This window comes from Dasypus novemcinctus, chromosome 15 (genome assembly GCF_030445035.2).
Source record: "Dasypus novemcinctus isolate mDasNov1 chromosome 15, mDasNov1.1.hap2, whole genome shotgun sequence".
NCBI lineage: Eukaryota > Metazoa > Chordata > Mammalia > Cingulata > Dasypodidae > Dasypus > Dasypus novemcinctus.
The window spans coordinates 19,651,850-19,677,194 of NC_080687.1; the positions used below are offsets into that span (position 1 = coordinate 19,651,850).

The 25,345-nt window shown below is 41.9% G+C and overlaps 1 protein-coding gene across 1 annotated transcript in view; it reads left to right on the plus strand.

The window, feature by feature from the left end:
* Nucleotides 1-18,305, plus strand: part of ADPRHL1 (ADP-ribosylhydrolase like 1) — a 62,419-nt gene extending 44,114 nt beyond the window's left edge. The window contains exon 8 of the mRNA XM_058276382.2: nt 9,519-18,305. Coding sequence (XP_058132365.1) covers nt 9,519-13,560 — 4,042 coding nt within the window. The 3' untranslated portion in view covers nt 13,561-18,305. The remainder of the gene's footprint in view (nt 1-9,518) is intronic.
* The last annotated feature ends 7,040 nt before the right edge of the window (nt 18,306-25,345 follow it).

Consider the following 25,345-nt stretch of genomic DNA (forward strand, 5'->3'; position numbering starts at 1 on the left):
TGTATCTTCACCTCTTCCACAGTCCCCACGTAAAGCAGACTAGGTAGGGATGACTTTAACAGCTTGAAAGGTCTCTGTCTTCAGAAGGACCCAGTCTTGTCCACCTCCAAACCCATAGTTAAAATCCAGTTACCCCCAGAAGAAATAACACACTGAGTCTTTATCAGTGGATCTCTTAGAAGGGGGGTTGATTGACAACTAGCCACCTTTGGGAGTGGTTCTAAGCACCCAGAAATGCAACCAGGAGCGGGAGGGCACCAAAGCAAAGCTGGCTTAATTCCCTCTCCTTCCTCGCTCTTTCAGTGGAGGAAATTGAGGCCTAAGGAAATGCAGTAAATTGCCTGAGGTCTCCAAGATCATTGGTGGCAGAACTCGGAGGAGAGCACTATGTCCTCACCTCCACTCTGCTGCCTTGTCGCTAGCACAGGCTACCTCTTCTTCTGAGCCCATTAGTGCCTTTAAAGACAGGTTGGACACAAGGGTCTATCCATTCAGCCTTTGCTCACCAAACACGTATCGAGGAGCCAGCTAACTACGTCCATGGCACTTTGCTAGTTGCTGGAATATAAAGTTGGGTAAATGTGATCACTGCCTTCCCTGGCCTTGACAGTTTGACTGATATACAAACAAAGCAATAATAATAAAACATACAGGGTGATATGTGTTCATTCAACACATCTTAGGTGAGATAAAATAGTGAGAAAAATATTTGGTGCTGTCTCTGCCCTCCAAATCTTACGGACTTGGGGGGAAAGAACATTTTTTAAGTTAGTAAAAAAAAAAATTAAAAATAAAATAGAATAATTCTGCGAACAAATATGAAATTACAACTGTACATTGTCTTACAAAGGAGAGGTACATGGCACTTTGAGAGCATGGAATGGGATTCGACCTGGCCAGGGAGGTCGCTTGAGCTGAGAGCAGCAAGAAGAGAGTTAAATAGCCCAAAGTTGGGTGGTAGAAGGGGCTGGAAAGACCATCTAAGTGGAGAGAATGCATGTGTCAAGGGACATAGAAGGGAGGAATAGCACGTTTGAGGGACTGAAAGGAGGTGGATGTGACTGGGGTAGAGTGAGCAGCAGGAAAGGGGAGCAGGACCCAACCACATAGGGTCCTGTCCAAAGAGGGATGGAAAACCGCTCAGTGAAAGTTATGGATAAAGGTAAGGCCAATGTAAGTTTCATAAACCACTGTTTAGCAAAAGCCATTCAGAGGTCCTATAATACAAGTGTCTAATTATCCATTGTCCCCACCCCATACAATAACTGTTAAAGGATTAATATGGATATATATAAATATAAAGCCTTGGCTTAAACTGATAAATTATTTTCTCTTCCCTTTTCTTTCTGAAAAGATACTTGTGAATAGTAAAACCAATAATAATTATAGCTGCCATTTATTGAATAAATATGCTGAGCTTACCTTCTCAACAATACTGTGATATGGGTTCTATGAATATCCCCATTTTATAGAAGAAGAAACTGAGGCTGACACATGTAGCGTGCTTATAACAAAGGGATTCCAATCAGGTTCAAGTGACCCCTAAACATGTCTTCTAATAAAGCAGAATAATAAAATCAAGGAGGTACTGGCAAGATGTTCCACAAATGAATAACCCCTGAATAACTGGAAGCTGCTTGCTATTAACCAACTCCTTTTTTGGGATTGTGATTGAGTAGATGGGAGGCTCTCAGACAGGAAAGACTTTTGATCAAAAGTGGTTGACTTTCCCATTCCAGTCTATAAATACCAAATGGCATCCATCACTGGGGGCCACTGCAAGACCATAGCATGTTTTCCAACACTGTGACTTTCCTTATATTTTCAAATGACCTCTCTTGCTGGCCAAAGTTACTGACAGAACTAAATTAGGAAAGTTCATAGCTCCCCTGCTGTTTCTATTGGCCCTTTGAAAGAAATAGATTCCACACCTGTCCTGAGGGTTTGTCTCTCTGGAGAGGGTAGAGAATCTGACACAGCTCAACTGTGGGTCTTCCAAGTTCTTAAGGAACATCATGAGCAAGTTTAAGTTGTATTCCAAATGCATTTCTATCCAGCCCATTACTGGATATGGAAAAGGTTATACAGTGAGGGCAGTTGAACAACAATAAAAGCCTGTAGACCCCAAGAATAAGTCCTTGTAGGAAGCACTGGTGAAACAGGAAAATATTTGGCTTTGAGGAGAGAAAACTTGAACAACCTGGTAACAACCCTGAATCTTCAGTATGCAGGGATTCATTCATTCAAGAATTTTTTTGAGATTTTATTACAGGTTAGGCAATTTATTAGGTGCTGAGAATACAAAGAAGAAGATGTTGGACCCTCTTTTCAAGGCTGATGGGACAGGCATAGAAGTAAAACCAAAAAAAAATTTTCTAACTTATTACAGTGATTGTGCCTAATGTATGTCTGTACAAAGTTCTGCAGGAGAATTTGCTGAATTTTCAGGTCCTTTGCTCTGGAGATTCTGATTTAATAACTTTGGAGTGGGATCCAGAAATCTTTATTGTTGATGCCATCCCTGAGCGAGTTCTATAGGCTGACAGTGTAGGGAGAAACTTAGCTGGGTCACCGGGCAAGGCATCACTGAGGAGGGGCCATCTGAAGGAGGTACTAAAGATGAATAAGACCTTGTCAGGAGAAGAGAGTGAAGAATATTCCACGCTGAAAGGCACAGCCTGTGTGAGGCATGGATGTGGGAAAGAGCACAGCATGGTCAGGAAACAGAAATTCAGAGTGGCTGAGGAGAAATGGTGAGGAGTAACAAAGATAGATTGGAGAGACGAGTTAAGGCCAGATGGGGATGGGCCCTGTCTCCACCCTGTGGAGTGTCTGTGCAGGATGGAGCCGACGCTGGTTTGTGAGCGCATGGCACGTAGGCCCTGCAGGATAACACCCCTGGCAATGAGTGGAGGAAGAAGCTGTGTTCACTCAGTCCACAAGTGTTTGCTGAGTGCCAGACATTGTTCCAAGCACAGGGATTAAAGTAGTAAACAAGAAAAATAAATTTCCTGCCCACATGGAGCTTACATTCTAGTGGGGAGGTCTGACCCACCCTCCAAAATTATATATTTTTATAATTTGCTTGAAATTTCACTTTCATTTCAAAAAAGATGTGCTATAAAATAATTATCTCAAAGTGGTGGAAGAGAACAGTTCTGAGTTGTGAGGTCAGGGAATGCCATACAGGAGGGGACATTGGAGCTAAGACCTATAGGAGTTGGCCTTAGTAAAGACCTGAGGATGCAATGTTCTAAGCAGAGGGATTAGCTAGTGCAAAGGCCCTGGCATAGGAATGGCTTGGTGGGTTCAAGAAACAAGAAAAGATGTCCAGGACAGCTGAAGCATAGTAAGACGGGATGGAGAGAGTGCTACAAGGTGGGGTCAGAGCATTAGACTAGGACTGGAGATCATGGGCCTGGAGACCAGTTTAGGGTGTTGCTCCAGGACAGGGCAAAAGTCAAGTTCAGCAGTAATAGTGGATAGTGGGCACAGAGGATTATTATGATATGGAAAGACATTGTTAGCATATACTGAAGATTTCCTACAAACAGTACTTGTTGCTCTATCATAAGAGGGTAAGGGTGGCCCAGAGAGCTAAGGAGGAGAGCAGAGAGAGCCACAGGACAAAGTCAGGCTAAATTTAAGAAAGAATTTTTAGTTACTAATGGTTTTTATACACAAATGACTTATTGAAGGCAACTGTGAAATTTCCCTTCTAACAGTGTGAGGATACTGTCTTGAATTTTGTAAATCCTTCATACTGCCAGTTCATGGTTGAGATCACCTTGGCGAGGCATGGCTAATCTAAAAATGAACTTTATAGTACTGGTCTATTCCCCTATTCCTCGGCCTATAAATCTTGGAAAAGCATCCTGATCTTCTCTGTGAAAACATTTCTTAATTGATTATGAAAGCATTTTGGAATGTTTTGAAACTCTACCCAAGGCCTGAAAGATTAAGGCCTTTTGAAATATATACCATTGAATTTCTACTAATTAGCCCTTAGAAAACAGTTTTGCAATGTTAATTTTATTGTGGTTGTTAGCCTAGTGGGCTACTGAACAATATTTTGGTAACATGATTTGATTAAAACCATTTTAATTTTATAACAAACATGATGTAGAAGAATGTCTTTCGCTGGGAACAAGTAAACTAGATTTAGATACTCTGTGAATTTTAAATCTTGTCTCCTATAACGTAAGAATGACATGAAGCAATTACCATTATGGGGTGCTGCTGAGCTACCCAAACAGAGGTTCAGCACCGATAACCGTGGTTTAAATGGTGTAGAAGGCAACATTACCATCACTGAGACGTCCTTCGCAAGACCTTAGGTCCAGAGAAAATGTAACATCACTATGGAGCTTCATAAATCTCTACTTCTTCCAAAATCCAATATCAAAACAGGAGGTTAACTGGAATTTAATACCAATCTCATTTTTTCATTTTTCTATTTATATTGCAGGGCTCCAGAAATCCATCAGCAAGGAAAGCATCAAATGTCATATCAAGTTTAGGAATGGTTGATCCCCTTATCCCTTTATTAGGACAATCAAAATGTCTGTAAAACATACTGTCATTGTGGCTATTTCAGTCATCTTAATGACTCAATCTGTGAAGTCATTAAGATGATTGAAATAATCAAATGAGCAAGTGACTCCAAGCTCAGTGACAAAGCAGTATGACCTGGCTGGTTAAAAAGCTCTCTGAGGAAAAGCTGAACTTGGATCCCCATTCCCACATTGGATTAAGCAGGATTGTTTTCAGTTCCTGCCTTGGAAATGGGATCCTTCATCAGGTAGTCCTAAGATCTCTTATGGGTCTAACTTAGATATTATGATAATTATGATCTTCTTTGGTACTTAGCTGCTAACGTGGGATTAAAAGCTAATTGAATTCACCCATCTTTACTGATGTAGCCCTTTACCACTGAAATGTGGTTTCAATAATTAATGAGAGAATCCTACATTAATAAAAATAAGTAATTTCTCAGTAGGCGGTATAGCACATTGCTTAAGGGCATAAGATTTGGGGTTCTGGATTTATTCATCCAGTCAACATTTATTAAGCACCTATTATATGCCAGGCACTGAGCAAAGTGTAGGCGATACTTTATGAAGAAACTCATACAATACCTCAGAGGAGATGAATGTTAAACAGTTAGACCAGTAATTATAGATGCCTGTGAAAAGTGCTGCAAAAGAAAAGTACAGAGGACAGATGGACCAAATCTAGTTGGGAGGTTAGGAAAGAATTTCCTTATACAGTGACATTTATACTGAGACCTAAACAAGGAGGATGGCTACTTCAAGGATATGGAAGGATAGATTTACAAAAAGATTGAAGAACACATGAAAACAGTCTAAGGCAGGAAGAAGTGTGGGGCAGTCAGGGAACTGAGAAATAGGAAATGACCCGTGTGACTGAAGTGTAGCAAATAAGGAGGATTTGGGTGCAAAATGATGCTGGGGCCACAGGGAGCCACGTTGGCCCTACTGAGGGATTTGGACTAACAAGGGGAAGCCAGTGAAGTCTTTCAAACAGAAGAGTGACATGATCCAATTTTACTTTTTCAATGATCATTCTGGCTGTAGAATATAGCAGGGCGAGAGGCGAGAAGGGGAAACCAGCAGGAGAATATTTTCGTAGTTTTGGTGGCTTAGACTGGAATGAAAGCAAAGGAGACAGTAAAGGATTAAAGAAATAATAAGGCTGTAGAATTGGCAGAGCCTGATGATGAATTGGATATAAGGTGTGAGGGAAAGAGAGAGGTCAAGGGTGATTCATGTTTCTGGAGGAGTGGCTGCGTGGCTGGAGATGCCATTTCCTGAAGCACGGAAAATCAGAGGAGGCACAATTTGGAGAGTGGGGGAAAGATCATGAGTTTGGGTTTTTTTTGAGGGACTGGGGACTGAGGATTGAACCCGGGAGCTCGTATGCGAGAAGCCGGCACTCAACCACCCAGCCATATAGACTTCCCTGAGCTGGCTCTATCATTTGTTTTGCTCTTTGTTTGTTTCTGTTTTTTCAGCCAGCACTGGAACCAAACCTGGTACCTCCCATGTGGGAGGCAGGCACTCAACTGCTTGAGCCACATCCATTCCCATGAGTTTGGTTTTGAATGTGTTGCATTTGATGTGCCTGTGAAGCACCCATAGTTCTTGGCTGGAGATTTAAATCTGAGCATCCTCCATGAGTAGTTGATCATTTAAGCCATGGAATGGATCAAATTGATCAGTTTAGACCCAGGTTCCAGTCCCATTTCTGCCCCCTTAATTAACCATGTGACTTCAAACAAATTATTTAATATCTCCACGTTTTAGCTTTCTCAGAAGGAGAGAGGGGAATAAGAATAATCTCAACTCCAAAGAGGTGTGTTGATTAAATGCATAAATTAATGTAAAACACACAGCATACTATCAGACACTTAAAAAGCACCCAGTAAATATTAACCATTGACCATTATGACTGAATTTTATTGAATCTCAGTTGCTATCAGTTAAAAGATTCCCCATTATTTTATGTACATAGGACATAAAAAGCTAATGCCAATTAACATCACCCTGATTTCAAAATGTTAAATATGAAATATTTTAAATGGATGAAATGTTCCTCTTGCATTTAATGCAATCATCCTATAACCCCACTCAGATGGATCAACCCTTTACACTTCTCATAGTCTCTCTCAAAGTGTACTTTCCCCGCATCATTTTTTTTAAAGGCCACCCTTGAAATACTAGGAGCTTTGGAAAAAAACAAAAACAAAAAACACTTGAAATGCTTTGACCTAAACTGTGAATCCTTCAATATTAGTTTGTTGACGATATCCTGGGTACAAGGTCTGTCTTGACTCAGTATTGCCCTCAGTGAGGGTGACCTAATAATATGTATAGGGAGAAAATATTTTCCTACCAGCCTTGTGTGGGAATCATGCTTAATTCCCAATTAAAACAGAGCCTGGAATACGCTTCTTGATTTGGCAGTAGCCCAGGTGCCACAGATGGTTGTAGCCTCGTAAAGCACCAACCTTCACAAACAGAATATGATAAGGCAGCCTAATCCCTGGCTGTTTCCAAATCTTCTTTCTTCTGTCTCTCTTTATCCCTGCCAGGTTAATCAGGGGAGAGGATAGTTTCTACCCTCTCTGTGGTCTAGGACATTGTGCAGGAGGCCAGGGGCCAGCTGTCACACACCGGCTGGTCAGGGGGCAGCTCGAGCGGGTGAGCACAAGATGGGCTTCCCAGCCAGGAGAACACCTAAGCCAGGCCGCTGCCTAGAGTCCATCGTGTCTTTATTACTCAGTTCAGCGAAGTAAGCTCCTCAATATTCTTGGTGCTAGAAAGGATTCCGTGCTCCCTTGGGATTTAGTTGCCATTTATTTTTATGCATTCGTCATTCCAGCATGGGCCATCACTCTATGGCTTTCTTGTGTATTCAGGTTGTAGGGTTTTTTTGTTTGTTTTTAAGTATCTAAGTCACTACATTAGTTCTTTAATCCACAGTTGTCTGAGGTTTGGAAGGATGGTGATCTTTATCAGTGGTTCGGAGTGTGATCTCTGGACCAGCAGCAGCAACTTTACCCAGGAATTTGTTAGAAATGCAAAGTCTCGGGCCCCACCCCAGACCTGCTGAATCAGAAGCTCTGGAGGTGGGCCTTGGGCAAGCTGAGTTTTAGCAAGTCCTCCAGGTAATTGTGAGGCCCACCAAAGTTTGAGGACCACTGCTCTAAAGAGCTAAAGCAACCACTTTCCAAAAGAATTCCCTGGATCGAGGTGAATGAGGGTCCTCAGGAGCCTGAAAGGGCAGAAGCCCTACATGAAGTTTGCAGTCCTCTTGATTGACAGGAGTGATTCTCTTTATTAGGACCGATTCCTAGGTATTGGATTGAGCACCCAAGTGATTCTCAGGAGGGAGTGGGGCAGGGGGTGGATCAGATTGCAACATCGGTTCGGGGTGGGGGTGAGGCAAGCCAGGGAGAGCAGCTGTGAGTTTTCTCTTTCCCTATCCCAACAACATGCAAGTAGTTGGTAAAATCTTTTTTAAAATAAGACTTTCTTTCCCCTAGAAAAATGCCAAAGAGTACACAAAAGAAAATATGTTAGTATATTTCCTTTCACTCTATTTTCAGTCTATGTACGTGTCTCTGTTGAACTTCTTAAAAACATAATTGGGTTAGAGTATATATAGAGCTTCGTAGTTTGTTTTTTTTTAACTTACCATTACCTCATTTTCCTTTGCCAGAAGATTTTTCTTCCCCATAAATATGGATGCGCCATTATTTAATCAGTCCCCTGTTGTTAGACATTTAGGACATTTCCAATGTTTAAATATTACTAGATATGCAAAGGCTTTCCTTGTAGCACTTAAATCGTTCTACATTTCTGATTCTCTCTTTAGAATGAATAACTAATAAGTCTAATGACTGGATTAAGATCTTGGATGTATTTTTACAAAACTGCCATCTAGAAAGATTGAAGGCTATTCCACCCTCTCTCCACTGACAGAGAGAAACCTCCAGCTTTCATCAGCAGATCTCTTCCCCCATGTAAGGTTACTTAGGAGCAGAACTTCTTGGAACGGATCATGGGCTGAGTAAACATCATGAAATAAAAAAGACACAGTATCTCCAACACAGGACCTTGCAAGGTCACAGTCTGGGTTGATGTACAGGAAATAACGATGGCATTGCTAATAAATGTCCTCTCAGACCAGGCTGCGTGGGGGCTGAGGGCGCCAAGCCTCCTTCAGCCCCTTTCTCTGGGCAGCCATCTGCAGAGGTCCAAGCCAGGCTCCGCCCCGCCCCGCCTCCCCTCCCCTCTGCAGCAGTGCCCGCTCCCTCCTGCAGCCAGGAGCACTACCCGCCACCGATGAGGAACTAATTCTGTCCCTGGGGAGCCCAGGGGAGAAAAGCCGTTCTTGCCCACCAAACCAGCTGGGGTCCCCTCTCCTCTAAACCTGGCTCAGAGCCCTGGTTATTTTATTGATTGCTTTAAAAATCTTTTTTCTGCCCTAGAGATTGCATGCTCTTGGGAATCAGAATACAAATGTAATGTTCATTCTTTTCATACTTAAATGTAGAGACAGCCACAGAACCACACAGAGACCAGATGTTTTCTACTTACTTTTTATTCCTATTTGTACCAGCAAAATGTGTTCATTTTTAAAGTCTTTAAAATACTTTACATAGACAAAGGAGTTCTAGTTTTTCAAAGTGCTTGCACTAGCTATTTAATGTGAACTTATCAAAAACCTTATTAAAAAAAAAAGTGGGTGAGAAATTATTGCTATTGAGCCAGCAGGAAGCAATGACCTGGCGTGGCTCTGGGACTGTTCCTGGCATCCCAGAGTTAAAGGCAGAGCCAGGAGAGCATCCAAGCCTCTTGACTCCCAATCTCATGATCTTCCTACCAGACTTTTGGGGGTACTTTTTAAGTGGGATTACTTCATAGGAAATGTTATATTAAGTGAAAAAATTATATTGAAATCTACAATGATTAAATTTTTTCTTTCCGCAGGCCCAAAAGTAGCAAGATTTGCGGTAATGAGATGCCCGTGGACGCGCCAGCCCTGAAAAAGAAGATCAGCAGGATGCTCCTTGACCCGGCCGTCTGTGCCGTCCTCAGCAGCCTGCTGCTCTACATCAGTGACCGTGCCACTGACCGCGCAGATGAGCCGCAGGGGCCTCCCCAGGCCAAACGGGCCGAGGGCAAGGAGAACAAGGCGAGCCACAAACCCGAGCCCCAGGACCCGTACCGGCGCCCCACAAAGTTCCAGCTTCTGCAGTCCAAGTTCATGAACACCAACCGGGAGCCCTACATCAAGAAGACCCGGGAGGTGGGGAGGCTGATATTCAAGGACAAGCAGGGGCCGGGCAGGAGCTTTGTGAACGCAGCCATCGACAAGCTCCTCGAAAAGACCAAGGAGAAAGCCGGCAGCCCCCGGGAGGAGAAGAAGTGCTCCCCCGAGAAACCCCGGTGGGGTCACCCCGCTGGGAAAAGCACCGTGAAAAACATTCTCAAGATATTCTTGGCCGCTGAAGAGAAGGAGGCCAAGGAGAAAGAAGCTCGAGAGAAGCCTCCTGCCGGGCGCCCCAAACCCGCCGGTGGCATCTTGCCAAAGATCGTCAGCAAGAAGAACTCAGTCCTGTCCAAACTGAAAGAAAAATTTGAACAAAGCAGTTGTCTTTGCTCAGAGGCCAGTGTGCTGCTGCTCCGTCAAGAGGAACGAAAGAAAAAGAACCTGCAGAGGAAAAAAATGCATAGGCCGGAAATCCGGGTGCTGCACACTGCCGCCATGGTCAGCTCTTGCATCAGGACGCCCCTGGCCCGGTATCTGGCCTGCACTGACGAGCCCGTCCCCGCCCTCAGCATCGCCACTGTCGTCTGCAGCCCCGGGAGCTGGCTGTCACACTGCACTAAAATTAGTCACTCCACTTCTAGAAGTATGTCAAGAAGAGGAACACCCATGTCCTCCAACACGAGGGAAATTGAGCCCGATACGAATAAAATACCAGGAAAGGGGCCATTTGGTGGAGGGTCCAAAGGACAAATGAAACCCTCGCAGTCCTTGATGCCCAAGGTGATGGCTGCTCAGGAGGATGTCGCTCCTCTGGAAATAGCTTTCCCCAGGGCCGGGCCTGATGGTCGTCCCCAGCTAAACTCCTATGCTGCTTTCTGTGAAAGCCAAGCCCTTCCAGACCACATGCCAGTGTTATCTCCCCTCCACCCAGTCAGCCAGGGGAAGGCTGGATTAGGTGGGTGTGATAAACCCGTGGAACTGCAGAGGGGAGGTAGTGCTGCAGGGGGGTTATGGGAAGCCGGCTGGCTTAGAGATTTTCCTCATGTGAGTGAAGCACCAGCAGTCCCAACACACGGCCTCCGGGCTGAGGGAGCAGGAGAAATTCCTGAAATTACCATGACCGTATGCAGTTCAGAGGATGAAGCAGAAAGAGCAATCCCAGACTCAGAAAGAGAGCCCCTCTTTGCCATCCAGAAGTATTTCCCAGAACAGAAAGTACCAGAAAATATCCCACCGCTTAACACACCAGTAGTCCAGGCTACTCGGCGAACACAGTCTACCATGGAGGCACCACAAATAACTGTCAAACTTCCACTTGTTTATGAAATGCCACCTCCTCCTGTCACTCTGCAAAATGCACCAAATAGTGAAGACAAATATATCCATAGTTTTGAAAGAGAGAATGTGATTGAGAATGCACAGACATTATTTCCTGTTATGGCTGAGAATAAAAGGAATAACCAAGCCACAGTGAAACCAAGCAAACCTTGTGGCATACCAGCAAAACTCAATACTTCTTCAAAGCAAGTGTCCCAAGCAGATCTAAAGCCTACACCATTAAGAGATGCTGCTAGTTTTGATCACAATATCCCAGAGACAGTTCTGATGCCAAAACCTCAAAAAAATTCCACTGGAGAAAAGGAAAACAAAGGCAGCTTTGAAAAATCAAATACTTTCAAGAGTCATAATGATATTTCAAGGGAAAATATTTCTGAGCTCAGCAATGAGAAACATCAATTGCTAGAACCAAATGAAATACCAATACGTAACAATGGCACGTCATCGAATTGTTCCCCAACATCGAAAAATTGTCTGAGAGGGAATACTTGCCCCGACTCTGGCAGTCAGCAGTTGCCCTCTTCTAACAAGAGAAACTCAGTGGGTGACTCAGCATTGCTAACAGCACCACCCAAGGGTTGTTTGAAGTCTGAGAATTTTACCATGATGAAGAAGAATATTCTATGTGAGCAAGAAGAATGTAAAAGGCCACCACTAACAGAGTGTGCTGAAGGAAGCAAATACCATGATTTTGGTGAGAACAAACTGTCCTCACTAAATGAACTGCCCAAACCAAGTATCAAATCCTTCAAGGAGATGGAAGATGTAGGGAGCCTCAGTAGTCATATAACGCCATCACCAGGTAGTACTCTAAACCCTAAAAGTAATATGGCGGAGGAGGTGAATCCTTTGGGCAAGGAAGAATACAGAACATTATCGAATCATTTTGTCACTAGGGGAAATAGTCTTGTAGGAGAGGCTCTCCCTCATGAACCTCGTAAACACCATTTCTTGGCACCAGGTGGGTCCTCAAAACATAAAATCAGGAGAGCAGCAGAGAGGAGTATCTTCAATGACACAGAGCAGTGCCAGTCTTCACCATCAGAATACCAGATAATTCACTCAAATGAAGCTTCAGATGCTAATAGCCACCTTACGTCTGGCAAGCCCCGATTATGTGTTTCAAATGAATTGGCAGAAAACAAAAATAATACGGCACTAGAAAGCAGGAATAATATAGCCATGGAAGGAAATCCCTTAGGTAATAGCCTGAAGTCTCAAATCCAAACTTCAAATTATTCCATGCCACAGGAAAATAGTGCAGCAGGGTCTCCCCACCACAGTTTTGGCAAGCAGCCATTACCTTCTTTGAATCATCAGGCAAAGGATAAAAAGTGCATTGTGTCAGAAAAACAACTCTGTTTTGACACTGAAAGTTCCCGTAAGTTTCCCCTGCTGTCATCAACAGAAGAAGTAAAGTGTGTGAATAGAACATCCCAGGAGCAGAAGAATCCAGATGTTCAAACACAGCTGTTACCATCAACAAGTATATTGTCTAAGCCCAAGACTGATGCCCCTGAGGTAAATAAAGTTGAGGCAAGTCAACTGACATTGGCAAACTTAAGAAGTCAAAAAAATTACCATGAACAAGAGAAAAATATCTCAAGTAATGTGAGGTTCCAACAGACTCAACAGCAAAATGATTCTGGAAAGAAGAAAATAACATCTTTGGGTCAGAAGGCTATGCTGCACACTGCTAAAAAGCCTCAGACACAGCCATCACATGATTTGGCAGGGAACAAAAAGATGCCTGCTGAAATGAAGAATTCCTGCCAGCACATTGAGAAAGGTCAAGAACATTTATCAGGGGAGTTGGTGAAGCACGTAAGTAACCCAACTCAGAGAAGTGGTGCCCAAGCTGAGAAGAACCAAATGGCAGCGTCTGAAAACCCAGGGAAGCCAGGAGACCTTGTTCCTCGGGGGCAAGCACAGACCAAGGAAAAGAAGACGGTGCCTCATGACATGGAGCAGCCCAGAAGCAGTACAGCAGAAGTGAAGTCCACCACTGGTCCAAGTGGTTATTTCCAAAGTCCAGCACCCAGTGATGGCTGGAAGACAGAACAAGACACACACCACAAACCAAAGGAGAACCAAACCGATACAGGCAAGAACAAAGCATCCTCTTGCCAGGAGCTGAAAAAATCTTACCATGAGAAAGGATCTGCAATATCTATGCCTGACTCTGGGAGATGCCAGACACCTGTCCCTGTCCCTGTCCCTGTCCCAGTGGGGCTTCCAAACAATCCCAAGAGAGAGAAAGACATTTGGGACCAAATAGATAAATTAGAGCACAAACAACAGAGAAAGTTGGCACAGTTTGCAAAGTACAAAGCGCAAAGCTTCAGTGACCAAAAGTCTTTTGATTTATCCTTTAGACCAACAACTATTAGAGCCAACGATACTTTTGAATTTCCAAAATAAGATATACCACCAGTCTCTAAAAAATGAATATTTCTAATGTTTTGATATCTGCCTATCATTTATATAATTGGATTTTTTTCCTGCCTCCAAGTGATCATGTCTTTGAAATTCCCCATCCTGAGATGTATGTTTTAACTTTTTTCTTTCCCTCTTACATGAACTTTATCTTGAAAGAATTTGGTACATATTTGGGAAGGGGGTGCTTCTTGACCACAGGTGTTGTAAAGCTCTGCAATGCTTTCTTAAGTGGACAGTGAAGTGTCTTCTCTGGAAATTTGTAAAACGATGCTTAGACTGAGGAATGTACCAAATGACCTGAGGTTTGGTTGGTCCCCGTGTGGTCCTTTTAACTTATGTGCTTTGTAAAAATTTTATTTTCAAGCGTCTTCCCTTGAAAAGTATACAGGCATTCATTACTATGTTTTTACAAAATGTTTATATTTTTTTAGAGCTTGTAATGTTTTGGTGCTGAGCTTTGATTAATATGTGTGTCTCTTAACCTCTTTGGAGAAACCCATTCTTTAGGATATGTATCAGCCTCTTGCATTTGAGGGCCAGCTTCGGTCATTAAGGACCTCTTTTACCCTTGCAAAGTCATTGGCAGGCACAGACACGTGCACTTGGACCTTCGTGCTCACCTCGCTCAGACACAGCCTGCTGCTGCTGCGGCCTAACTCTGCACCCTGGACCAGGCCATAGGCAGGTGTGTAGCCTACAGAATACTCAAAGTCAGAAACTTGTGATGTGAAGGCAAAAGGAGCGTTTGTTAAACGCCAAACATCAGCAGGGGGTGGTAGCTTGGATTTGCCACAAGGACTCCAGGGGCACAGATTCTCCAGCCAGAAGTGATGGTGAAGGAGACGGTGTTGGAACATACGGGATGTAGATGTCAGAAAACCCCGCGCCCTGTTTAGGAAGGTCTGTGCCCTAGGAACTCGCAGGACCTGAAACAGAACAAACCAGCGTGTTCATTTCAAAGAGAAGTGTGGACCTGCCCATCCAGAGTGATTAAAATCTCATTCTGAACACTCATTCTGAACATTTTGAGGCGCATAATTTCAAGAACGTTCTTTTGAATACTGGTGTGGGGAGGAAAACAAAATGTCACCCAATTTCTGTCTTTTGCCGTTATAATAGTAGCTCTGCTGCTGCTTCTGTGTCTGCCGGCCACCTGTGGACAGGTGTCAGAGGTGCTGACGACACAAGAGAATGTGATCTCCTCCTGCTGTGATTTTCCTTAAAAAGCACGGAAGTGTTTCCTACCATTAACTGAGAAATTATCTTTTTCCAATTTTTTTTCAGTTACTAAGATAATGCATTTTCAGTCTAGAATATTTGGGTATAAGGAAGGAACTAATCATATTGCCTCGAGATTGTTAGATTAATACCTTACTCCTCTTCTTTTTCAAGCTTTTCCCCAGCACATCTGTTTTAAAGCACGCATATTCACACACCCGGGGTCTTGTCTTATAAACAGCTTTAAAAATCCCATCTTAATATTACAGCATACATGTTTTCCCAGTTCATCAAGTAGTCTTTGAAAACCTGATTTGGGTGACTGCACAATTGGTTATATGGATACATCACAGTGACTGGATTTTAAAAATGAGTTGATGTCTTGGAGTATTTCCATTGGACAGCAAGTTCTTTTTTATTTTATTTTACTTATTTATTTATTTTTTATGATATAGCCTCTCTGCAGAAAATTAACTCTACCTTTTGAAGACTTCTTGATATTTACTACCTTTGCAAGCTAGCAATTTAAAAAAAAAAAGTCTTCCTTACACTGGAGAAGATACTATGATGCATGGTGTATCTTTTTAATTTTCCAATTGGGATATTTATTTAGAGGAAGCCTTGAAAGGTCATTTTCTAAGAACTTGGTTTGTTAATTATTATCCTCCCCTGTTACCGACAGGCTCAGGAACAGCATGCTGGCTGTCTCTTCAGTTCAGGCAAGGTCAGCCAATCTAAGAGCCAATTAGAAGACAAATTCACAATTGCTTAAATGGCACTAAGCTTTGGAGAGTTGCGCTGCTAATCAGGAGGTATAAATGAGCCATGCAAATGAGCTATTCTGTGTCTAAGGACAAAGGGCCTCAAGTTTCATTCTTGCCTTCTCCAATCAAGCAATTATTTTAAAATCTGACAAATTAGAAACTTCCTGGACAGAAAGGACAGACAAATCAGAAGGCCAAACTGGAGCACCTGGAAGGGAATGAGCTCTGAACCAGGAGTCAGAAGCCCACGCTTCAACCTGCCGGCCTACCACGGGCTCTCCATTGTCATCCCGCCCCTCAGACAGAACCTCCTGCTCTTCCTCGCAAAAATGGGGAGAGCCGTACTGCCTTGCCTATTTCTTAAGGTACAGGGAATAGAACCCAGGACCTCGTACATGGGAAGCTTGTGCCCAGCCACTGAGCTACATCTGCTCCCCAATGGGAGCTGGTTTTTTCCTTTGTTAATTGTTTGTTCTAGGAGGTACCAAGGATCAAGCCTGGGACCTTGAACATGAGAAGCAGGGGCTCAACCACTTGAGCTACAACAGCTCCCCCTGTTTGTTATATTCTAATTCTTGTTGTTGTTGTTGTTGTTGTTGTTTTGGCAGCATATGAATTGGTGGGTGTGAAAGTACTACATACACGCAAGACACTTTTATCTTTATGTTGAGTATCTGGGGAATACTTGACTTGCCTATTTAGAAAACAGGTTTCCCACCTTCTGATAAGGAGTCTCTCTGAAGGTCTTTTCATCCATTGCATTTCACCTCCTATTCAGAGTTGGTGGAGTCGTGTGAATGGTGATGACAGTTTAACAGCTGCTAGTGAGATGGGTGCGGTGCCCCTCATTCTCCAAAGAGCACAGTAGGGCTGAACTGTGGTTCTTTGCAAACCTCGTCCCAACGGTCAAGATGAAACCTTCACCCTAGAATTTGGGGAATGGCTCTTGGAGCCGCACAACCCAGGAGGCTCATGAAATAAGTATGTAAAGATGAATACTAGCACAAAGTCGGACAGATGCTGGTGGCTTTTTCTGTCACGTCTCCTGCACAGGCACGGACCCCAAGATGTCTTGTGTTGGAACTGGTAAGGCAGCCTGGTGATGTCCGCTGATGCCTGTGCAGGCAAATCCCCTCCTACCACGCATAGCATGGCATAATTTTATTTGTTTTTTAATTTATTTATTTAACGGTGCTTTGTTCTACAGAGGATTTAAGGCAATGTTTGCCAAAGAGCGTGATGAAAGACCCAGGAGATAAAAATATTATATTCACTGTGTGTTCTCTTTTTAAAATAAGAAGCAGTGTTATTTTTGTTCATATTTTAAAATAGACCAGAAACTCTATTGGGGAATGTATTGAGTGGAATTATTTTAACTGGTGGAAAAATATCTGCATCTCCTCCAGATTACAGCTTTAGAAGAGTTGTACACAGAGTCCCTTTTATAACTGTCTGGCAAGCACAGCCTAGCATCTGTAACTGTGCCAATAAATCCACCTGTTTGGCTAGATGGGTCCCTTCCTCTTGATTTACCAAATATGGCTCGATGTTACACTGTCCTTGTTATGTAAATGCTGAAGCTACTCTTGAGTATGTAACCAAAAAAATCATTTGGTGAGTTATTTTTCATGAGCTTTAATAATGTTAGTATAAGTTCACATTTATATCAAGACCATAAAAAATCAGAAGATAGTTCATTGAAATAGGTATTTACACTGCAAATATGACTGTCATTTCTGCAAATGAAAGAACCACAAGCCTTCCTTAAACCAGCCTGAGCCTTAGGTTTAAATAACTATTGAGGAAGGGTGTGGTAAAGGACAGAGGGCCTTCTAAATAAAGTAAACTTTTCTTTTAAAAAAAAGGGATATTTATTTTACTGTTTAGTTTACTTTTAGTTGATATATTTGATTTTGTATAACTGAGTAGTTTATTTATTTATACCTTATTGCAGTTTTTTACAATTCCTTCCACAGTTTAAAGATTCATTTGTAGATATGAAAGAAAATAGCTTTCTGGTAAATACCAACACTTATAGGTGGCTTGTGTAGTAAGCATTCTACAATGAAAATTTACAATAGTGCAATTGTTTTTTTTAGAGATTTATTTATTTCTCTCCCCTTCCTCCCCCCCCCCCCCCCCCCATTGTCTGTTCTCTGTGTCCATTCGTTGTGTGCTCTTCTGCATCTGCTTTTATTATCAGGCGCCACCGGGAAACTGCATCTCTTTTTTGTCGCATTATCTTGCTGTGTCAGCTCTCCGTGTGTGTGGCATCACTCCTGGGCAGGCGTGCTTTTTTCATGCAGGGCAGCTCTCCTTGTGGGGCACACTCCTTGTGCGTGGGGCACACCTACATAGGGGCGCCCCTGCTTGGCATGGCAATCCTTGCACATAGCAACACTGTGCATGGGCCAGCTCACCACACGGGTCAGGAGGCCCTGGGGATTGAACCCTGGACCCTCCATGTGGTAGGCAGATGCTCTATCAGTTGAGCCATGTCCACTTCCCATGCAATTGTACTTAAGATGCTCCATCACGGAATGCCATTGTTTAGAATTTTGAAAATTCAGTACCACTTCCTTATTTTTTAACAAGAATCTTTGCTGTTGTGACCTTTTAATAATGTAGTAACCTTATTATTTTCCTTATTTGTATATAAAATTACTAAATGTATTTTGCTGTATTCTCTAACTTTATTCACCTGGAAACAATTTTTAAAGAAGAAATAAAATACATTGCCAATCACAGATCTCTTCTTTGTGTCTTGATAGGGGCTGCCTAAATGAGATGAGGAGTTTCATCTCAGAAAGTAGCTTTTGGGGCAAGACGCAAAATCACCACGTGGGGTCTAACAACAGGGGATAGACAGCATGGTGTGCAGATTCAGATCAGCAAGACACCAGAAGGGAAAATCTACCAAAGAGAAGAGAAAGGTTCTCTTCCAGGAATCCTAAAGGCATAGGAAGAGTATTCCCCTTAAGGTAATCTTAGCAAAAGCATGGCAACACCTTTCCTACAGATATTACATAAGTGGAATTAAAGAATTAATGTGCCTGCTAATGAAGCAAGACCACATCTAGGTGAAATATGTGGGCACTTCACAGGGAACACCAGGTTCTAATGGCCTAAAAGCCAGGGAGCATGCCTCAGAGATGCTCAGAGGAAGGCAGCATGGAACATATTGCAAAAGGAACATGTAAGCAGAGGGCCAGGGACACTACCACATTAAATGTCCATTTTCCACCAGGACATTCAATGACTGCTTCAGAAAAGTTGCTGTGCTAATAAATGTGACGTGATTCGCCAGAGTGGGTCTTCAGCATCTTAGGAGAGAGAGGCAATAAAGCCATCCAAACCAGGTAAGCCAACACTTCCATGCTCTCACAGAGAGCACTGGCCTGTGCAGGACCATGGGGAGCTGAGAATTTGCTCATGGGTGTAACTTTGAGATGATCCAAGCATCCTGAACCCTGAAAGAAGAAAACACAGTTAACCCATGTGTGGTAGTTTTGAGTCTTTTATGGACTCCAGAAAATTCTGTTCTTAAAGCTAACCCATTTCTGTGCATGTGAACCTATTATAGATGGGACCTTTTGATTAGATTCAGTAAAGGAACCTTCCTTTTGATTAGATCACTTCAGTAGGGCATGACCCAGGGCAGGTCTTGATCCTCTTCCTGGAGTCCTTTATAAATGGAGGGACAAAAAGCTACAGGCACAGGGAAAAAACCACAGGGACAGAGAGGAACCCACTAAGCACAGAAAATGTCAAGAGAGAAAGAAGCTGAAAGCACCGCGGCCCAGAGAAGACAGAGACTAGGAGATCTGCCACTGTGCCTTGCCACATAGCAGGAATCCAAGATCACTAGCAGCCGACTTTTGGGAAGAGAGAGTCAGGTGATGCTTTGATTTGGACATTTCCCCCAGTCTTGAAACTGTAGGCTCATACATTAATAAATCCCATTGTAGAAGCCAACCCATTTAAGGTATATTGCACACAGCAGCATTTAGCAAGCTGAAACATCATGACACGTGGCTTTCTTATCACTCATGTGCACACATAAAAAAGAAAATGCAAGCTAAATAAATTGATTGAGGTATCCCTAAGACTTCTTCACATTTACCATCTGACTCTGCTACATTACTTTTCCAGTCTAGTCACATTATCCATGTTTTTCCACATATTATGGTCCTTACACTGAATATGCTATGATGATATAGCATTTCCTCAAAAACTAGCTCACCATACTCTAGAATTTTCTCACAAGCCAATTGCATTAGTCAGCCAAAGGGGTGCTGATGCAAAATACCAGAAATCAGGTGGTTTTTATAAAGGGTATATATTTGGCATAGAAGCTTACAGTTACCAGGTCATAAAGTGTAAGTTACTTATCTCACCAAAGTCTTTTGCCACATGTTGGAGCAAGATGGCTCCCAACATCTGCCAGGGTTCAGACTTCCTGGTTCCTCTCTTTCTGGGGTTCATTTCTCTCCAGGATCAGCTCCTCTGTTTTCTCCACAAGGCCAGCTATAGACTATGAGGCTTTCTAGGCTTTGCCTCTCTCCACAAGGCCAACTGTAGACTATCAGGTGACCCATTTCTGTTTCTCTCCCCAGGGCGCACTTCTCTTTGGGCTCAGTGCTCTGCTCCTCTGTGTGCATTTCCCAGGCCCCAGCTCAAAAACTCCTGCGTCAAAACTCCAACTCTCTTCTCTGCCGTGTAGTTTTCTCTGTGAGTCCCCTCCCCCGGGGACTTAGCATTCTATTGATGTGGTCCAGTCTGAAGTCCTAATCATTATTTAATCACAACCAGGTACAGACCAAGTTACAAACATAATCCAATATAAATTTTTGGTATTTATAACCACTATCAAACTGCTACACCAATGATCCCCATTCTGCAAGTTTTGATGCATATATTTTAGGCAATAACAACTACCTGACCAATAGCAATTATTGGACACATGCAGATTTCAGGAATGCTAAAACGTTTTTTCAAAATGCTTCTTAGTATCAATGAATTATGACATAGCATTACAGTGTTAAATATTTGAAGCATTTTGCTAGAGAAATGGTTAGAGATTATGGTACACAAATATGCTGCTATTTTAAAAATTGGCATAGTAATATGTGCATTGGAACAATGTTTACCTATGCTGTTAGGGGGGGAAATAAGGTTACAATAAAGTGTTTAATAAATTAATATGTGAATAAGGAAGACTGGATAGAAATATTCCAAAATGGTTATCTTGGGTATGGGTATGTATTTTCTGGGTTGATTTGTGTGTGTGTGTTTTTCAGTAAAATAATATATTATTGCTTGTTTGTTTTTTAAAGATTTACTTTATTTACTTCTCCCCTCTGCCCACATTCCCCCCATTGTCTGCTCTCTGTGTCCATTCACTGTGTGTTCTTCTGCGTCTGCATTTATTCTCATTAGGCGGCTCCAGCAAGTGATCCTGGGACCTTCTGGAGTGGGAGAGAGGCAATTACTCTCTTGCACCACATTAACTCCCTGTTGTGCTATGTCTTCTTGTTTTCTCTTCTCTGTCTCTTGTTGCATCATCTTGCTGTGCCAGCTCTCCATGAGCTGCACAGGAGGGTACTCCTGCTCAGGGCAGCTTTCCCGCATGAGCCAGCACTCTGTGTGGGCCAGCATGCCACGTGGGCCAGCTTGCCCTCACCAGGAGAACCTGGGCATCAAACCCTGGGCCTCCTATATGGTAGATGGCCCGATTGGTTGAGCCACATCCGTTTCCCAATATATTATTGTTTTGTTTTAATTAATTTATTGAAGTATATCACTCATACATAAACATACATAAACAATAAGTGTATAATAATAGTTGTGAACTTACAAAACAAACATATATAACATCACACAGGACTCTCATAACTCACACTATCACCAATAACTTGATTTGTTGTTAAACCTTTGTAACTAATGATTAAAGAGCATTGTCAAAATATTACTACTAACCAAAGTATTTTCCCCCAATCCTATTATTATTATCTTTATATCATTTATATATGAACATACATAAACAATTAAGTGTATAGTAAAAGTTCTGAACTTACAGAGCAAACATGCATAACATCATACAGGGGTCCCATCCACCAACTCTCCCATAAAACCTTGCATTGTTGTGAGACATTTGTTAAAAATTATGAAAGAATATTCAAAATCTTACTACTAATCATAGTTCTTATCTTACATTTGGTGTGTTTTTCCCCCAACCCACTCTATTATTATTTTTTAAATATATTTTTATGACAGAAGTTGTAAACCCATAAAACAATGATGGGCATGTGCAGAATTCCCAAACAACACCCATCCATCAACACACCACACTCTAGTGGAACATTTGCTACAGATAAGATAATATCATCTAATTGTTACCACATCCGTGGTATACATTTGGCTCACATTTTCCATACTGTCTCATTATCAACACAGTACATCTTTTGCATAGATGCAAGAATATTATATTATTACTGGTAAAAACAGTCCATAGGTCACTCCAGCTGTATTTTTCCCATGCTTCTCCACATTGCCAACACCCTGCAGAAGTGATGTACATTTGCTCTAGCTAACAAAGGACACTTTTGCATCTGTACCATCAACTACAATTCTGAGCCCCTCTTGGTTTACCATGCTATTCAGTTCCTAGATTATTCTCTAGCATTCTGTCAATTGGCATTTAATACCTAGAATATCATTTTCACCCACATACCCATTTATAAACTAGCTGTTACTATGTGTTGCCATCCACTCTACATATTGCCACACTTTTACAGTAAAGCTAATTAAAAGTATACAGACATTAAACATCAGTAGTCCATCTCAGTCCTCCTCTTATCTCCTTTAAGAATCCACCACTTAACACCAGGTCTTGAAGATATTTTCCTGCAATTTCTTCTAGAAGTTTTATGGTTCTTACTTTTATTTTTAGTTTTTTTTTAATCCATTTTGAGTTAATTTTTGGATAAGGTGTGAGATAGGGGTCCTCTTTCCTTCTTTCAGCAATGGATATCCAATTCTTTCAGCACCATTTGTTGAATGGACTGTTCTGCCTAAGCTGTGTGGGTTTGACAGTCTAGTCAAAAATCACTTGACCATACATGTGAGGGTCTGTTTCTGAACCATGAATTTGGTTCCATTGGTCTATGTGTCTGTCTTTATACCAGTACCATGCTATTTTTACCCCTATGGCTAGGTAATATGATTTAAAGTCTGGAGATGAAGGTTTACATTTCCTTTTTATGATGTTTCTGGCTATTCAGGACCCCTTACCCTTCCAAATAAATTTGATGATCGTGTTTTCACTTTTTTTTTTAAATGCTGGTGGAATTTTTTATATTGCATTGAATCTGTGTATCAATTTGAGAGAATTGACATCTTAATGATATTTAGTCTTCCAATCCATTATATGGAATGTTCTTCCAGTTATTTAGGGCTTTTTTTATTTCTTTTAACATTGAGTTGCAGTTTTCTGAATACAAGTGCTTTACATCATTGGTTAAGTTTATTCCTGACTATTTGAGTTTTATCTGTCATATTTTAATTTTCACCACTCTTTTGATTCTTTTAGTTACTTTTATTTATATAATCTTAATTTCTAGACTCTATTCCAGGCCTCTCCTGTCTTTTCCTTTCAGGCTGTAGCACACCCTTTACTATTTCCTGAAAATCTGGTCTCTTGCTTAGAAATTCTCTCAGTTTCTGTTTATCTGTGAATATTCTAATCTCCCGCTCATTTTTGAAAGACAGTCTTGCTGGATATAAGATTCTTGGCTGAAAGTTTTTCTCTTGTAGTATCTTAAATATATCAGACCATTTTCTCTTGCCTCCATGGTTTCTGGTGAGAAATCAGCACTTAATCTTATTGGGTTTCCCTTATATATTATGCATTGCTTTTCTCTTGCTGTTCTCTGAATTCTCTTTGTCTTTGTCATTTGACATTCTGATGAGTATGTGTCTCAGAGTTGGTCTATTTGGATTTTTTCAGATGGGAGTACATTGTGCTTCTTGGACATGGGTATCTATATCCCTCAATAGGATTGAGAAATTTTCTATCATTATTTCTTCAAATATTCCTTCTCCCTTCTCTTCTCCTTCTGGGACACCCATGACACATATGTTTGCATGTCTTTTGCTGTTTTTAAGTTCCCTGAGGCCTTGTTCAATTTTTTCCATTCTTTCCTCCATCTGTTCTTTTGTATGTTCACTTTCAGAGGCCCTTTCTTCTGCCTCTTCAAATCTGCTGTTACATAATTCCAATGTTTTTAAATTTTCATTTATTGAGCCTTTCATTCCCATAAGATCTGCTATTTTTCTATGTATGCTTTCATACTAGGGCATGAGCTCCTGGGGCAGCTTATGTCGTCAGAGTAGGATAATTACCGGCCTTTGCGGCATGGCCCATAATTTCCCAGAGAGGCTAGTGCAGGTCTCCCCAGCTTCCTCCCTGCTGAAGGTGGCACTGGGCCTAGGCTAGAGCAGCAATCTGACCTGGATGGAAAGAAGCACTGGGATTTTCAGTCCGCCCCACTTCCCCTCGTGCCAGGCATGGAGTTAAAATGGTGGCTCCTAGCCTCTTTCTGACTTGGACAGGCTCAAACTTCAGCTGTTCTCAGGATTATACATTAGCCCACTGAATTTACTCATCAGTAGCTGAAGTTGTTGCCCAACCATCTCGTCCTCCCCTGTTTTTGGGAAGTGGAGCTTTCAATTTCAGTCGCAGAACAGCTCCCAAGGTGGCTTGTGCCTCCAGTGGAGGTTGGGCACCAGCCTTCGTGGTGTGGAGTGCTTAACTTACGAGTCTTCTCTGCAGATGGGCAGTCTTCTCCTTCCATTCCTTCAAGGATGTTGCAGGATGCTCTTCTGGCCTCCTGGAGTCCCCAAACAGGTGCTTCAGCCAGCTCCAGAGAGGTCTGGGTGTTTACTAACTGCCCTGTAGAAGGTGCTGACTCTAGGAACTCCTTACTCCATTGCCATCTTGCTCATTGTCCCCGATATTATTGTTTTTTAACAACTTTATTGAGATAAAGCCTCACATACCTTACAGTTCACTCAAAGTGTACGATTTCGTGATTTTCAGTATATTCACAGGATTGTGAAACCATCACCACAGTTTAGTTTTAGAACATTTCCATCCCCCTTAAAGAAATCCCTATCCTATTAGTAGTCAATTCTCATCTCCCCACTACACTGACCCACCCCCAAACCCAAGTAACCACTAATCTACTTTCTGTCTCTATTTCATATAAATGGAATCATTCAATACGTGTTTTTCTTTTCTTTTTTTTTTTTTTTTTGGTGATTGGCTTCATTTAGCATAATTTTTTCAAGGATCATCCATGTTGTAACATGTATCAGTACTTCAGTCCTTTTTTATTTCTATTGTAATAAAATATATATAACTTAAATTTTACCATTTTAATCATTTTCAAGTGTACAATTTCAGTGGCAATAAGTCCATTCACAATATGTAATCATCACCATTTATTTTCAGAACATTTTCATCATCCCAAACAGGAACGCTATACCCAGTAAGCAATAATTCCCCATTCTGCTCTCCCTGCAAAAGCTGGTAACATTTATTCTACTTTCTGTCTCTATGAATTTGCTTATTCTAGATACCTCATATAAGTAAAATCATATACTATTTATTCTTTTGTGTCTGGCTTATTTCTCTCAACATAATGTTTTCAAGTCATCCATGTTGTAATTGAATAGATTTCCATTCTAGGAATATACCACATTTTGCTTGTCCATTCATCTGT